Raw genomic sequence first — 15,501 nt, 5'->3', positions numbered from 1 at the left:
GAGATATAAAAGGGACCTAAGGGGCAACTTTTTCACACAGAGGGTGGTGCGTATATGGAATGAGCTGCCAGAGGAAGTGGTGCATGCTGGTACAATTACAACATTTAAAAGGCATCTGGATGGGTATATGAATAAGAAGTGTTTAGATAGGTATGGGCCAAATGCTGGCAAATGGGACTAGATTTATATAGGATATCTTGTCAGAATGAACCAGTTGGACCGAAGGGTCTGTTTTCGTGCTGTTCATCTCTATGACTCTATTTATATTGGCTTGTCACATGTATGTTTGGAGCATTTATACCTTATGAATTGGATAGATTCTGTTGCTCAATTATGAAAAGGTTGTCCGTTTCCTCTCAGGATATATTTGTGGAGGTTCCTGCTTTCTGCTCCTACACAATTTTAACAGCTTTCTCTGGAGTCAAATATTCTTTGGAGTGTAATAGATCTGACAAATGTTCATTATTAATTCTAACAACAATTCTGTTTCTAAAGAATTTCTGATTTCAGTGCTCCACAGTTACAGTTTTCCACTAGTTTGTGGAGATCATTAACACAATTATTTATTACTCTGAATGCCAGATTCTTCTACTGCATCTTATTATTTTGAAAAAATTCTTTATTCTCAGATTAAAGTCATTATCAAAAGCTGTTAGAGCATTATCAAAAGCACATGCTTCTTCTTTTATATCTTAATGATTTTTAACATTCTTATTTGTAGGTCGTATTGAATACAATGGGTATATTTACTTCTTCAGATTAATACTTAGTATTTAATTTTGAAGCAGTTTTATATCTTAAGAGTTGTTTCCTCCAAGATATCCAACCTTGAGTTTTACTTAGCCTATTTCTGATATTTAATCTTTGCGATAGTAATATTTCTCCTGCCATTTTCTGCTCAGAGTGATTAGATAGTCTTCTTACCTTTCAACTGTTTTAATTTCTTACAGTATCTACATAGTGCTATATTTCTGAATTTAAAGCTTTTAATCCTGAAATAAGTCAATGCTGTTTTAATCTGTTCTTTCGAAGATTTAACAATGCCATTAAGCAATTTTGTTTTATTTTCTTTTAATGAAGCTTCCATTCAATACCAAGTCCAAGGGCCTATTCGGTTAACAGAGGTAGTGAGTCTTAACAAGATTAGTTATAAGTTACTAGTCAGTCTTAACAAGAAGAGGTACTTATCTTAACAAGAAAGAGATAAGTGTGTGATGCCTGATAGCAATGTGTATATGTTATATTGGCTGGTTAGACATAATAAACAAGATTATGGTGACATTTGTCTCCATTTCGATCTCAAGCTAAACTTTCCCTTGCTCCATCCGAGACAGTTTGGCATTGTCAGATTGGGTAGGGATTCATGCAGCATCCAACATTAACTCTTTCAGAACCATTGCCTTACCTAAAGTGCCCTGTACCCTAGCATTGTTTTCAATGTTTCATCAATAACTAACACAAGGATAATAATTGTTTCCCTGCTTCAGTAGATGAACATGGTGGCCCTTTACCCTTGAGCAATAACGTTTCTGTAGCTTTCCAGCTGTCAATTCATTCTCTCAATGATTGTAGCAGTGACTCCTATCTTGCCATGAATTTTAATAATCAGGACACTATCACCTGGAGGAAATATACCTTGACTAGACAGATGTTTTTTCAAGCATTCAGCAGCCTTCATGTGCCTCTTGTTGTGACAAAAGTAGCATGTCAGCCTCTTTGAACTAAATTTGTCCTCCAAACCTTCACCGACAGATACCACAGACACTTTAAATTTAGTTTCAAAATTTCATTACTATGCTGCTTTCTGTGCAAAGGTAATCACACTCTTTGAATCAATTCTTTGATGGACTTCAGCTGCACCATTTTGAATATATTTGAGAGACATCAAAATATAGGGGAAAAGAATCATACATCAAAGCAATGTTGAATAATTAGGTATTGAAGTACTAAATCAGTACTTTTCAATTGCTTGATGTATATAAACTTGGAACTAACAGCAGTCCAATTGAAATGTTAACTATAGAGGTATGATTTTCTTTAGTTCAATTATTGATAGTAAAATGACTAATGGATATGTATTTTAAAACATTTTCATAGAATTATAGAATCCCTACAGTGTGGAAACAGGCCCATCGGCCCAACAAGTCCACACCAACCCTCAGAGCATCCCACCCAGACCCATCCCCCTATAACCTACTTAATCTACACATCTCTGAACACTACAGGCAATTTAGCATGGCCAATCCGCCGAGCCTGCACTTTCTTTGGACTATGGGAGGAAACCAGAGCACCCAGAGGAAACCCACGCAGACATGAGGAGAATGTGCAAACTCCACACAGACAGTTGCCCAAGGGTGGAAATGAACCCAGGTCCCTGGTGCTGTGAGGCAGTAGTACTAACCACTGAGCCACAGTGCTCACATTTTGGTCTTCCTTCTAGCCTTAAAACTTTGATATAACTTTACATGATTTCAGATACTCTTTATTAGCCCAACCAAATGACTATTGTCCACATCGGGGTAGTAAGCAGTGAGATTTGCCAGATATATACCTATTGTTTGTTGGAACACTGGAGCTAAGCCTGTTCCTGTTGCCGTTGAACATTCGCACTCTCACACTTCCAGGACCGGTTGTTACATGAAAGAATAAAGTATGAGTCCAGCATTTCCCCTTTCCTCTCTCTAACCTATAATTTGAAAATCCACTATTGCTGCCTCCAGTAATATCAATTAACTCTCACACACTACGGAATGAGCCCGGGTTTTCCTGTGCATTCAGCCACACGTTGAATAAACTGGCTGAGCATTCAGAGAAGATCTATAAGTCGATCTTTCAGTCATAAAGTTCTATTCATTTTTTAGTGTTTTTAGAGTTTTTTTTTCCTTTCTAATATTGTGAATTGACTTCAGTTACATACTGCTATACACATGGAATCTCAGGACATGAATAAGCCTACTATTGGAAATGTCACAACTAAAGTAAGCTCGCCATTGGGACAGCAACTCCAAACGATGTGGAGTTTCACTTGACCAGCTTTGTTGAATGTACAATTAGGCAAAACTAAGTACCGCTGATGATCTGGTGATTGCAGCATGCTGCTGTACAGAGGGACCTGGTGTCCTGTGCAGGAATCACAAAAAGTTAGTTTGCAGGTGCAGCAGGTAATTAATGGAATTTTTTCCTTCATTGCTAGAGCGATGGAGTTTAAAAAGGGATGTTATGATGCGGTTGTATGAGGTGCTAGTGAGGCCACATCTGGAGTATTATGTACAATTTTTGTCTCTTTACTTAAGAAAGGATGTACTGGCACTGGAGGAGATGCAGAGGAGGTTCACTAGGTTGATTCCAGAATTGTGAGGGTTGCCTTATGAGGAGAGATTGCGTAGACTGGGGCTACACACATTGGAATTTGGAAGAATGAGGCAGAATCTTATAATAACATACAAAATTATGAAGGGAATAAGATAGAAGCAGGGAGATTGTTTCCACTGGTGGGTGAAACTAGAACTAGGAGGCATAGCCTCAAAACAAGGGGGAGCAAATTTAGGACTGTTTGAGGAGGAACTTCTTCACCTAAAGGGTTGTGAATCTGTGGAATTTCCTGCCCAGTGGAGCAGCTGAGGCTTCCTCATTGAATGTTTTTAAGGCAAGGATAAATAGATTTTTGAACAGTTAGGGATTAAGGATTATAGTGCGTGGGCAGGTAGGTGGAGCTGAAACAAAAAGATCAACCATGATCTTATTGAATGGCGGAGCAGGCTTGATGGGCCAGATAGCCGACTGCTGCTCCTATTTCGTATGTTCTTATGTAAGAGGCGAATACAGATGAGAAATTCCCTGATTTGATTCTTAATCCATCATGTTCGTTAGCTAAATTGGCAGCAGGGGGCAAAAAAACTTTTGAGTTTTGCAGTGTAAAGAGGGATAAATTACCTGACTTTCCCAATTTTGAAGACGATGTCATTGTGTTATTGTATCTTCTCACTTCTCTTTTCTATGAGACTAACATGACTTGGCATTGTCGTTTGTATTTGATATGCAATGTGCATTGCCAAAAAGTGCACTTGTGTGAAAATTAGTTAAGCAGAGAATGAGATTTTGTTTTAATATCTCCTTGCTTATGTCCTGAGTCATGCCAGCAATAAAATTTAAAAGTAACCACTCGGCTGAGATACTGAAGCATGTAACAACATCAATACAATATACTGTCAAATAAATATGTAGGTATTTGAATTTCTTTCTCATAAATCATGTGAAAATATCTGATTAGTTACTTGATTCAGTTGGGAATTGTTAATCAAGTCCTCAATGTTATGATAGTTTTTTTTTTAACAGGTCATAGTTCTTCCTCTAGCTTCTTTATTCAGGGACAATTACCTCAGTCACTGTCCGGAACAGAGGCTGCACACCTCAGCAACAGTCTACAGTCATATTCCCTTGAAAGCCCTGGCTGCCTTGATATAACAGGTGCAATTCTTTTCTTATAATGTTTTAATACTTAAATGAAAGTAAGGGACTTTGCTGTTATTGCAGAAGAAACAATGTTGTATTTTCTTTTCTTCACTCTTTATTGAATGTTGGTGTCCACTGTTGTACTCACTGTTCTGTGGGACGTAGCTGAACTTGCAGGCTAAGCTGACCCTCCCATCTGTGTGTTTGGAAAGGACATTGTTCAAGCTCACTGTTATCAGGGTTGCAATGTTGCAGGTAAACACAGAGGCCTTTAAGGCCTGTGCCAATCAACACAGGTATGAGCTCTCAGTATTGACACTTTAGGTTCTTCATTTTCTTAACTTGACTGACTGACCCCACCGCAACAAGGATGCCAGGCCCTTTCCATTTAACTGTTTCATGCCTCTGACTGTAACTTTTGTCTTCCCTTGGATCTTTCTTCCACTCTTTGTTGCTTCTGAAGCCACTCCACACCGCATCATCACCAACCTTACTGCTGATTTGCCTGTGCTGATCCCAAACTTCCATGAACACTGTCATTCTCCTCTTATTAGCCTTGTGTCATAGACTTCAACAAGAAAAAACACTGATCTGATACACAACTGCACAAAACTGACTGTTACGCCACACTATAAACAGATATGAATTGAATTGAATTAGCTTTATTGTGATGTGTACTCAAGTGAGTACCGTGAAAAGTTTCCAGTCGCTGCATTACAGTGCCATCTTAGGTACAAAGGTACCTGGGCACAGATTCTTAAGATCAAATTCTTAGGAAATAAAAAAATGTTAGGAAAGTAAAGAAATAAATAGTCCAGCGTTATGGGTCTTAGGAATAAATCAGAAAAATAAAGAAGTAAAAAGTTCAGAATATCAGTCTTTCCAACCCGGTCCATGTTGGCACCTAGCCTCAAGGGAGACCACCACCATCTTGCCGCTGCCTGCGTCGGACCCATCAATGTAGGAGTCGCCCACTTTAGGCGCCATGTCTTCACCACTGGGCCTGCTTTGCTTGCGCCACCAAACCCACACTTGCCCTGCAACCGAGAGTCCCTAACTCCGCTATCAAGCCAGGCTGGCCACAGGCCATGAGTCCAACTTCGGCTGCAGATGTTGCCTTGCCAGTGCCACCAGCTTGAAGAATCTGCTGCCTACAGAACCACCTACAATTACTTTCTCATGTGCCATTGACTTTCTCTTGAAGGCAGAACTTTACTAAAACCCTGTTTTATGCCAATTCATGCTATACAAATATATTACATGTACCAGCTCCAATAGGATGGTCTGAAGCCTGACACATTGGAAATTTGTCACTGATTTAGCATCTCAATTCACCATCTGAAATTTGAAATTTCACTTCCCACCTAATTCAGTCACCCCCATGCCATTGTTTTTTTTAAATGAGCCTTCTTGTGGGTTTCAAAGAATACCTTCCCCGTCCAAGTCTTTGCTCCCATTTCTAGCATCTATCCGTGATTTCCCCTATACTAGAACTATCCACATAGCACTCAGACTTTGGAATGTACATGCCTAACAACAACAGTCCAACAACAATGGGGCAACATGGTGGCTCAGTGCTTAGCACTGCTGCCTCACAGCACCAGGGACCTGCATTCAATTCCAGTCTCTGGTGACTGTCTGTGTGGAGTTTGCATATTCTTCCCGAACAGTGGGCAAGATAATAGCCACATTGATTTAGCAATAAAACATATATGAAAACACAAATCATTCAGCAGACTGCCTTTGGATTCTTTATTTTTATAATGAAAATTATTGGGCCTTTTTTGAAATCATGCAACTTCCTAAAAATGGATTTATAATCTTTATATGCACATATTAATTAAAACAATCCTGCCCTGTATAGTTTAAAACACTCTCTAGGGTAAAATAGAATATTACTTGCGTAAAAAAATGAAATTGTTTTTTCCTGCAGCTACTCTACCAAGAAGTATCAGTTCTATTGGCACTGAGAGTCAATACCAAGTTGAGTAAGTATTCTGCATACTGGCAGTCTCCTTATCTTGTGTAAGCTATCTTAAATCAACATTTCAGTCTTAAGTAGATATCAGTGCAACGTTAGTAAGTCATTTTCTTGGCCTTTAAAGCTGTCTTGTAACTTTGTTACTATCAACCACGTTCCTGAAACACCTTGTAACATCCAGCACAGCCACAATATGTTTTCACATCTTAGTAACATCTTACATAGAAAATATAAGCTTAGTCATTAACCAAAATTTATAGATTATTCTATTGGCACAGAGCCCCACAATGCCTCATTTAAATCGTCTTGTTTAAATCTTGTCACGTTCTCCCACATCTCTGTCTCTTTAACCTTTAACTGATCTTCAAACCAGTAAGAACTTTGGAGGCAGAGTCTTCCAATGTGAAATCTAAGTATGGCGTGTTGAGCCAATTAGCAGTTCACTTCTTCTTGGGGCAGCGATGGGTTTTCTTGTACGATCATTGTTTTCAGTTCATTATTTAAGCATGCAAGTTGTTATATAATTTGATTGGGCAATCTTACAGGGTGGGTGAGCTCAAAGTTCTTATTGCCTGACTGGACCCTTCCAGGATTGAAAGTCTGGGCCCCATAATTGAAGGCAATGCAACAAGGCTGCAGCGTCGTTTAGTGTGTGTTGGTCACTCCAACAACCCTGCCCCCCAGCCCAAGAGATGTCTAACACCAAGCAGAAACTGGCTCAGCTTTTCAAAGATTCCTCACACAATATTCTGCTCCAGACTGTCCAATGAAAAAGAAGAGAGATCCTCTTCTCAAATGATAATGGAGGGAAAGACCCCTACCATGCCTGGGAAACTAGAGTGAGATCATAGTACAGGTCACCAACCAGAACCTGTACAAAAGAACTTGGATCCAGTGCAAGAAGGGGATGAATGATCCCTGATGCTGAGTAAGTTTAATTGGCTCTAACTTCTCAATACAAAACCACATTCATAGGGACATCAGTCAGTCTGACTGTGACAGTGCACAGTCACATCACGGAGGACACTTGTTTGCAAGTCTCAGAGCACATGGTTCATAAGCACTGAATGTCTGACAGCTATCTCATGCTGTCAATGTTCTAACAGTTGCCGGGCAATGCATTTCTTAATCACTTGCTAAGGACAGCTCAGGACCTGGCATGGCTATGTGTAACCATCAAATACTTATGCACCTATTGCAGTCACACTTGGTCCTTCTTTATCTTTGCTTGCAGGTTTAGATCAGTCTCAACAAAAGGGAGCTGGCCTGGACCAGCAGAAGGATGCTGTTTTTTGCATCCTCACACCTTTCAAGAAGGGTACTTCAAAGTTGGCAGGGAAGGATCCATGACTGACCTGCACCTATGGAGAGATAGGAATGTCACCAGAAGCTAGTGAGGTATCCCATTTTATGCTGTTCTCAGATGTGCCCTGTAAATATTTGTTTACATAAGCAACTGCATGAACAGCAACTGATTCTTTCCCTCCTCTACTGCAAATATTAATAGCCACCAGAGAGGACGAAGCACAAGTCTCAGAGAAGGCACTAGCATGGCATTAACCTGTGCCTTCCGCTATAGCAGAGAGATTCACCTCAATGCGTCCACTATCCGGAGAAGGTTCAGGGTCACAATCTGGTGAGCACATCACTGGCACAGGTCCACAGCTGCCAGAAGGTGCAACACCCAAGGTTTCTAATCCATGGAGGACTGCTGAGGTTGGGCACCTGCTGATCTCCATGTACATAACATGCCTCTTATTTGAGCATGAGACATGCTGTACTTTGTGTGAAAGGCAGAGGAACATCAGACAGTGCTGCAAAAACCCTTGGTAAACCAGAAGGAAAGATATAGGAGGCCACCTAAGTTTGGTCTACAATCATGGTTTAGGAAAAATAAGTGCTTGCCAGCCTCTATGGAAAGTTTAGCATCCCAGGTCCAGCAGAAGATACAGTACTGCCAGATGTGCACTCAAACCTGCAATTCATCACGGTAGCCACGGGTGCACACCATCAATGGCAAGGTGAGAGGGGAACAAGGTATCTTGACCTTACTGGAGGTACCCATAAAAAGACACGGAAGTGTCAGCGGGCATCCATATGGAGGAGCTGTGCCAACCAGGCATCCTTGAAACTTCATCCTTGAAGTGTCCTGCCTTTCCACCTCCCACTACCAGTGAACTCATTGCCTCCGGTAGGTCAGGTTCAGGAGGGTGCTGCTGTACATAGACAAAGTCCCTCAGCAGGCTGGGGCCCTCCAGGACTCGTGGCCACTAAAGGTGCATACCAAAGTCATGTCAATCACCAGGATGTAGCAGTAGGCAGGCTGTCTCCACCTTACCTGTGAATGTTGGATAGTAGTACCTAGATGTAGTGGGAGGCAAAGAAAATAGTAGATATTTGAGAGCATATGGGTGGCACAGGTGTTAATTAAATGTATCATAGTTTGCACTCCAAACACACACTGTTGTAAATAGATAACATAGTGTGGAGCTGGAGGAACACAGTAGGCCAGGCAGCATCAGGGGAGCAAGAAAGTTGATGTTTCGGGTCGGGAGCTCTCTGACTCCAGCATCTGCAGTTCTTACTATCTCACACTGTTGTAATATTTGTTGTAACTTTAATGTATAATGAGTGCTGTCAAGTTTATCCAAAGTGAATGGGATGGAGTATCTTGCCCCACCAGAAGATGATGTTAATCTTCAATCAACAAACCTTTCAATGTCTAACATCATTGGCAATGGGAAGTGCCTAATGTTCTTGTGAGCCACTGAAGCATAGACTTAGCAGTTGGGGATTGCAGGCAAGGCTCATGAAACTGATTTCAGGGACAGTAACCTTGTCCGACGAAGTCAGAGTGAGAAAGCTGGTCCTGGATTCACTATGTTGCAGGCACCACAAAGAGAGTCTATCTGAATACTAGAGAAATGTGTACCTAGTTTGCAGGGTGCAGGAAGGAAAAACATTTGCCCTTGTTGGGACCTTCATAGCCACACAAAACATTCTCAGAGTAAGAGGTAGGCAATGAACTACTGACATGTGAAAGACTTCATTCACCCAGGGAGGTGGGAGGGAACATTTGACTTGCCCTTAGCAGTGGAAGCACAATCACCGAGGATGCTCAGGAATTGCAGTGATGCATTCTTCAAACTTCTTGTTCCCTAGGACTGTAGGGATAAGAAGAGGATAAGGCAATTAGTAGCATCAGGCAGGATAAAGGAGAACTGGGATTCATCTTCCAAAGTGCTCTAATCTGCCTCCTGTTTGACTGAGGCTTGACCAATAATCTTGCTTTCCTCCAGGAGCCCATGATCACAGGACAGTGTAGTGTTGTGCAGGTAAGTTGTGCGCAATTAATGCAACGGCTACTTTATCCATGCAATTCAATGCTTCTTAAAGGTCATAGTACAGGTACATTGCAAGTTAAAAAGTACTCTTTGTTTAATAGAACAGTGCAAAATGAAATGATTTTCAATCGATGATCAAAGTTGTAGTAAGGAAAGAGTGGGCTTTCAGCCAGCTGGCTTTCAGAAGCTATACATTAAAGCAAGCTTGTATTTGGATCTCAATCTGCCCAGAATTGGGCAAGTTGACTAATTTGGATTTTTACTGTGGCTTCTTCCCATTGATCGCCTGGCCCCTGTCATGATCATCACCTTTTCCTTACTCATCAGCCAAGACCTCTGACTCCTGAATCTCTTTGTGGCCTGAGACATCATCTCTTTGTTGAATGAGTTTGTGGAGGATGCTGCACACACCAAGGATATGGAGCACTGTTAATTGTAAAAAAAACTTCTTTATCCAATAACTCCTGGGAGCTGAAATTTGGAGCTAGATATTTCTATGATTTGCCACCCATTTTTGGTTGGTTCTCAGCAGGGTGCAATGCTGCTATTTTAGCACCATTTTCAGGATTTCCTGCTATAATGGGAGCATTATCCATGACCACCAAAATATGGACAGGTTTAAGTAAATATTAGGTTCATTACAAGGGTTCATTTACCTAAACAGCAGGGCTACTGCCTTTGTTTCTACAATAATGTTTCCTTTCCTGGTATTTGCAGCATCTTTTAGTGTTCAATATAACATCAGAGTAAATAATATTGTCATTTACTTAGTGCTCTCGGGCAATACATATATTTTAAGATAGCTTGCATTTGCAACTGACTCATTAGTCAGCGCCGTATGTGAATTTTACCTCTTGCAGCATGGAGGTAGACCAGTAACATTTTTTATTAGTTTGATCATGGGATTTAGGCACCACTGGCTAGGCCAGTGTTTATTGCCATTCCTTTTTTTTTCCACTTGGGAAGGTGGTAGTGAGCATCCTTCTTGAACTACTGCAGTCCAGTTGGTGGAGGGACACCTACAGATCTATTAGGAAGGGAGGTATAGGATTTTGACCAAGCGATACTGAGGAAATGGTGATGACTTTCCAAGTCAGGATGGTGAGGGTCTTGGAGGGGATTTTGCAGATGGTGTTATTCCCCTGTATCTTTTTGTAAATTATGAGTTTAGGTAAATGTGTCCACTAAATTTTTAACTGTTTCCATTGACATGCTGCAACTAAGTGACAACAAATTATATTTGCATTTCCAAACAAAACATCAGCACACATATAAGGTTGTAAAGTAGAAACTGTTTTGATTGTCACATTATTTTGCAGGTCTGAAGGAAAGCCAAGAAGATCAAATACCAAATCTCGACCAGGTAATTAAGTATTGCTTGATGCCATAGTAATTGCTCTCCAAATGTACATTTATCAACAATCACTTGTTGAGATGATGTTTCGGTCTTTTCTTTGTCTTGTTTGTTTAGATCTCCTACAACTAGGCTTACTTCTGCCATTACCTTCTGTTGGAATCAGAGCTTGCTTGAAGAGAACAGGAAATTCCTTAAGCTCAGGGTGGCAATGCCATAGTCTACCAGATGTAGTGCTTCGAAGGCTGAAGGATCATGGTAGTTATGTGAAATTATAACCAAGGGAAACAATAGTAAGGGAAAATATGCAGCAAAGATTTTTTAAAAATGTATTCTATACATTATTACATGCTAGAGAAAAGAATTATCTGTACAAACTGAAGATGGCTGTCAAGAACATTTGAAGACAAATATTGCTGTTAGATTCTACTATTAGCTTATAAAAACCAAATAAATAATATGGAAAGATTGGAAAGCTTTAATGAAACGATAGACAAAAAGTTACTCATTAAAATTAAAGCTGTTGAGTAACAGAACGAAACTTAAGAATGGCCAAGAAATTGTCTTAAGGATAAAATGTGGGGTAATGCTTGGCAAAGTAATGTTAGGATAGAAGAAGTACTGAATAGAATGCTTCAAGGCTCAATATTGGAAAATCCTGTTGCTGCGCTACTCCCAAATGCTTGTTTCATTTGATGCATCACTGGCAGGAGTAGTAAGAAGGTGATACTTTTCACCATTTCAGCTTTTTCTCAAATTAAGAGGAATTATTTTCTTAGGTCTCCTAAAAGTTTCATTGAACACACAGTGCTTTTATTGGTTATGTTACTGAAGAGCTTTCCATGGTCAATAAGGCAGTTTGTAATATTAAGAGGAACAGGGTTTCACCCAATTTGGATCTTTGAGTCTGATTGTTTTCAGTTTGAAAGTGATGTTCAAGGTGATCACCTTGATCATCCATCAGGCATCATTAGATGACAGGCTGTATACTGTAAACCCAAAGATTTTCACAGTGGAATCAAGCAAATCTGCAGAACCTACATCAGCAGGGTTAAGAACCATTATAGGTGGCTACCATTTGATGTCACCTGATCAAGATTAGTTCTTGTGAGCTTTCCTGATGTAGAATGACTGTAGAATCCTTTTGTAAGAGTTTCTCGCCACCGAACTAAATGAGTTGGTGTGTCTGAGATATATACAATCAAATAGAAGAAATATCAGCTCACCTCTTACAATTATTTTTACTGAAATTGCATTGGCCCAGATATCCTGATGGCCAAGAGACATTGGAGCAGCATTGACTGCGGCTGCACATTGAGACTATGAACTGTCCCTGACACAACTGACTCCATAGGAATTGTCATCGAAATTGAATTTTCCAATGGGAAATACCCCAGCAAAACAATCCTCTGTGAAAGAGTCCAGGAAGAGTTAGAGGATCTAAAATATGCTGTAACTCCTGGGTAATTATTAAACTGAACCACCAAAGGCAACCCCCAACCCCGCTCCCCCCACCCAGCCACCCTAATCACCACCTACACCCTCCCACCTACCCCACCAACTGAGAGCCCTGACAACCACCTCATGACTCAGCCACACGTACTGTGGCCCCATGTCGCTGGCCTGGTCCAACTCTCAGAATCGACACCCTCACTCAACTGCCATTCTGATGGTCCTTGACCCAACAGCCCTTTTCCCAATAGTCAGAATCAACATCCCCTTCCCCACCCCACCAGACCCAGAAACCCTCCATCTCCCTATCCACCCTAAGCATTCATACACCTACCTAGCATCCTGCCCACCTGGAATTCTACCCTTTGGCACCCCATCCACCAGGCCTGCTATGGACTTCATCCACTTGGAATCATACCCACCTGCACCCTATCCACCTTGTCCACCTGACATCACACTGAATTGACAAACCAACCACCTGATAGCCAACCCACCTCCTGCCTGGTACCCTACCAGCCTCACTAACTGGTGAACCACCCAGCCGGCACCCTACCTGCCTCCCCACCCACTTCAGCCACCTGGCAACCGCCCCTGGAACCCTACCCAATTTACCCCTTTTCAGTCCCCACTACCTGGTACCCCACCCACCTCACTCACCTGACGCAGTTCCCATCTCACCCAGCTAGCACCCTTCAATCAACTGCCACCTTAACCTTCAGTTACCTTACTTACTCACTTACCGTACTTACTCTTTCACAGTCGCTGTCAAGTGGCTGACTATGCTGCTGGACATTAAATCTCAGAACATGCCACAATGACTGCTACAGAGATTTGCTTTACTGCTGAATTTTTGGATTTCTGGACAGGTTCTGTCTAGGAGTCTCCAGGACAGAAGACATGTAAAGGTTAGTGGGTAACTTTTAATCCAACCAGAGTTGGAAATAGGGTTTCTGAACCTGATCAGAATATTTGGACTATTCTTCCTACCTGTGTATAGAATGTGAACAAATGAGGAAGGCTACTTGCTACAGTTGTAGAATTCCTAATTTTCTTTACCAAAGTTCATTTTTTACATGAAAAGATCACTCAGATTACATTTTGCACTTCCTTTATAATATGCTGTGGTTTGGGACTATATGTTACCGTATGTTAATGTTGCACTGGCGCAGTCCAGCATTTACGACTATTATTGGCAATTACTATTTTTCTGGGAGTAGTTTTCCACCATATTTTATTGTAAGTAACAAAGTGTACTTTTTACTGTTAAATTTATCACTGCTGCCATTTTCGGCAAAAGAACAACCTCAAAAGGAGACTGTGATTCAATACGTACGATTCAGGGATAAGAGAGATATAGCTTTAGACCAAAAGGCCAGATTTTATAAAGAGGTCAATTTGTGCCTTCCTTCACTCCAAGTCAAATAACAAAAATATTTGACTGTTGTAATTTTTAATCTGTCTCATTCTAGCCGAGTTTGAATCTAACAAATGAATGTTATCTTGGGTATACTCATAATTAAAGTTAGCAATTCAATGTATGCAATTTATAGTGGAAAGATTCTAACAATGCAGTACTGTTTAAGAAAAAACAGCTTTTGGGAAATTGCCAGACATAATGTGTTGGTTGTGACAAACTTCAAAAATATTTGTTCAGCAAAAGGCTGCAATTCCAATCACAAACTCATACATTTAACTCCTTTTTTATGTTGGTTGACTTGTTTTGTAATTTTCAGTAGTAATCCATTCACAATGGTTATGGCTAGATCATAAATCATAGCTTAGCTGAAACATCATGGACAGAGTCTAATGTTTTAAAGTAATGCCATGGTAGTATTACAGTTTAAAACAAAACCTCCTCGGAATGTAAAGCAATTCAATTTCCATACTTTTAAATTAAGAGTCACTGTACCTGTGTCATGTCATATTCTCGAATACAGTTGCATCTAGTTATTATCCTGATGATATTTCCATTGTAGTTTGTAATAGGAAAGTTTAAGTGGGCAGCCTGTCTAATTATAACATTCTCATCCATAGCATCTGCTGGAATAGCAGTGTCTCAACGGAAAGTGCGCCAAATCAGTGACCCAATTCAACAGATTCTCATTCAGCTGCACAAAATCATCTATATTACACAGGTATATCAATTTGATTTATTCCTTTCCTTTTTTAATTCATTCATGGGACGTGAACATCACTAACAAAGCTGGCATTTTTTGCCCATCCCTAATTGTTCTTGAGAAGGTGGTGGTGAACTATCGTCTTGGATCTCTGCAGTCCATATGATCATACTGCACCCACAGTGCTGTTAGGAAGGGAATTCCACGATTTCGAAGTAATCATGGTGAGAGAATGATGGCATTGTTCCAAGTTAGGCTAGTGAATGGCTTGGAGGTGGTAGTTTTCCCATGAAACTACAACTCTTGACTTTCTAGGTGGTGGAGGTTGTTGGTGGAGGGTTGTTGTTTGGAAGGTATTATTGGAGGAGGGTTGGTGAGTTCCTATAGTGCAGTTTGTAGATGGTACACACTGCAGTGATGGAGGATTTGTGAATAAGTAGTTAGATTGGCAGACATTAAACTTATCAAGAAGGCCGCTTGTTCCTCATTTGTACTCAGTTTCTTGAGTTTTGGTGGAGCAGCACTAATCCAGGAAAGTTTTCCATTACACTCTTAACTTGAGCACTGTTTATGGCAGAAAGGCTTTGGGGAATCAAGAGGCATGTTGCCCATTGCATAGTTCCCATCCATTTACATGGATTGATAAGCTAAGTTTCTGATCAATGGTAACTGCCAGGATGTTGATAATGGGGTATTCTGCAATGGTAATGCCGTTGAATGTAAAAAATAGGTTCTTGAGTTCTCTTTTGTTGGAGATGTTCATTACCTGGCAATTAAATGTTGTTTGCCATTTATCAACCT

At 40.6% G+C, this 15,501-nt stretch overlaps 1 protein-coding gene across 1 annotated transcript in view; it reads left to right on the top strand.

The window, feature by feature from the left end:
• Window positions 1–15,501, top strand: part of nek10 (NIMA-related kinase 10) — a 180,869-nt gene that overhangs the window by 143,949 nt on the left and 21,419 nt on the right. The window contains exons 26-29 of the mRNA XM_048608532.1: window positions 4,336–4,467; window positions 7,668–7,751; window positions 11,249–11,389; window positions 14,618–14,718. Of these exons, the coding sequence (XP_048464489.1) occupies window positions 4,336–4,467; window positions 7,668–7,751; window positions 11,249–11,389; window positions 14,618–14,718 (458 nt within the window). The remainder of the gene's footprint in view (window positions 1–4,335; window positions 4,468–7,667; window positions 7,752–11,248; window positions 11,390–14,617; window positions 14,719–15,501) is intronic.

This window comes from Rhincodon typus, chromosome 2 (assembly GCF_021869965.1).
Source record: "Rhincodon typus isolate 14 chromosome 2, sRhiTyp1.1, whole genome shotgun sequence".
Taxonomy (NCBI): Eukaryota; Metazoa; Chordata; class Chondrichthyes; order Orectolobiformes; family Rhincodontidae; genus Rhincodon; species Rhincodon typus.
The sequence above is the reverse complement of the archived record's forward strand: the minus strand, read 5'-3'. Positions and strand labels throughout refer to the sequence as shown.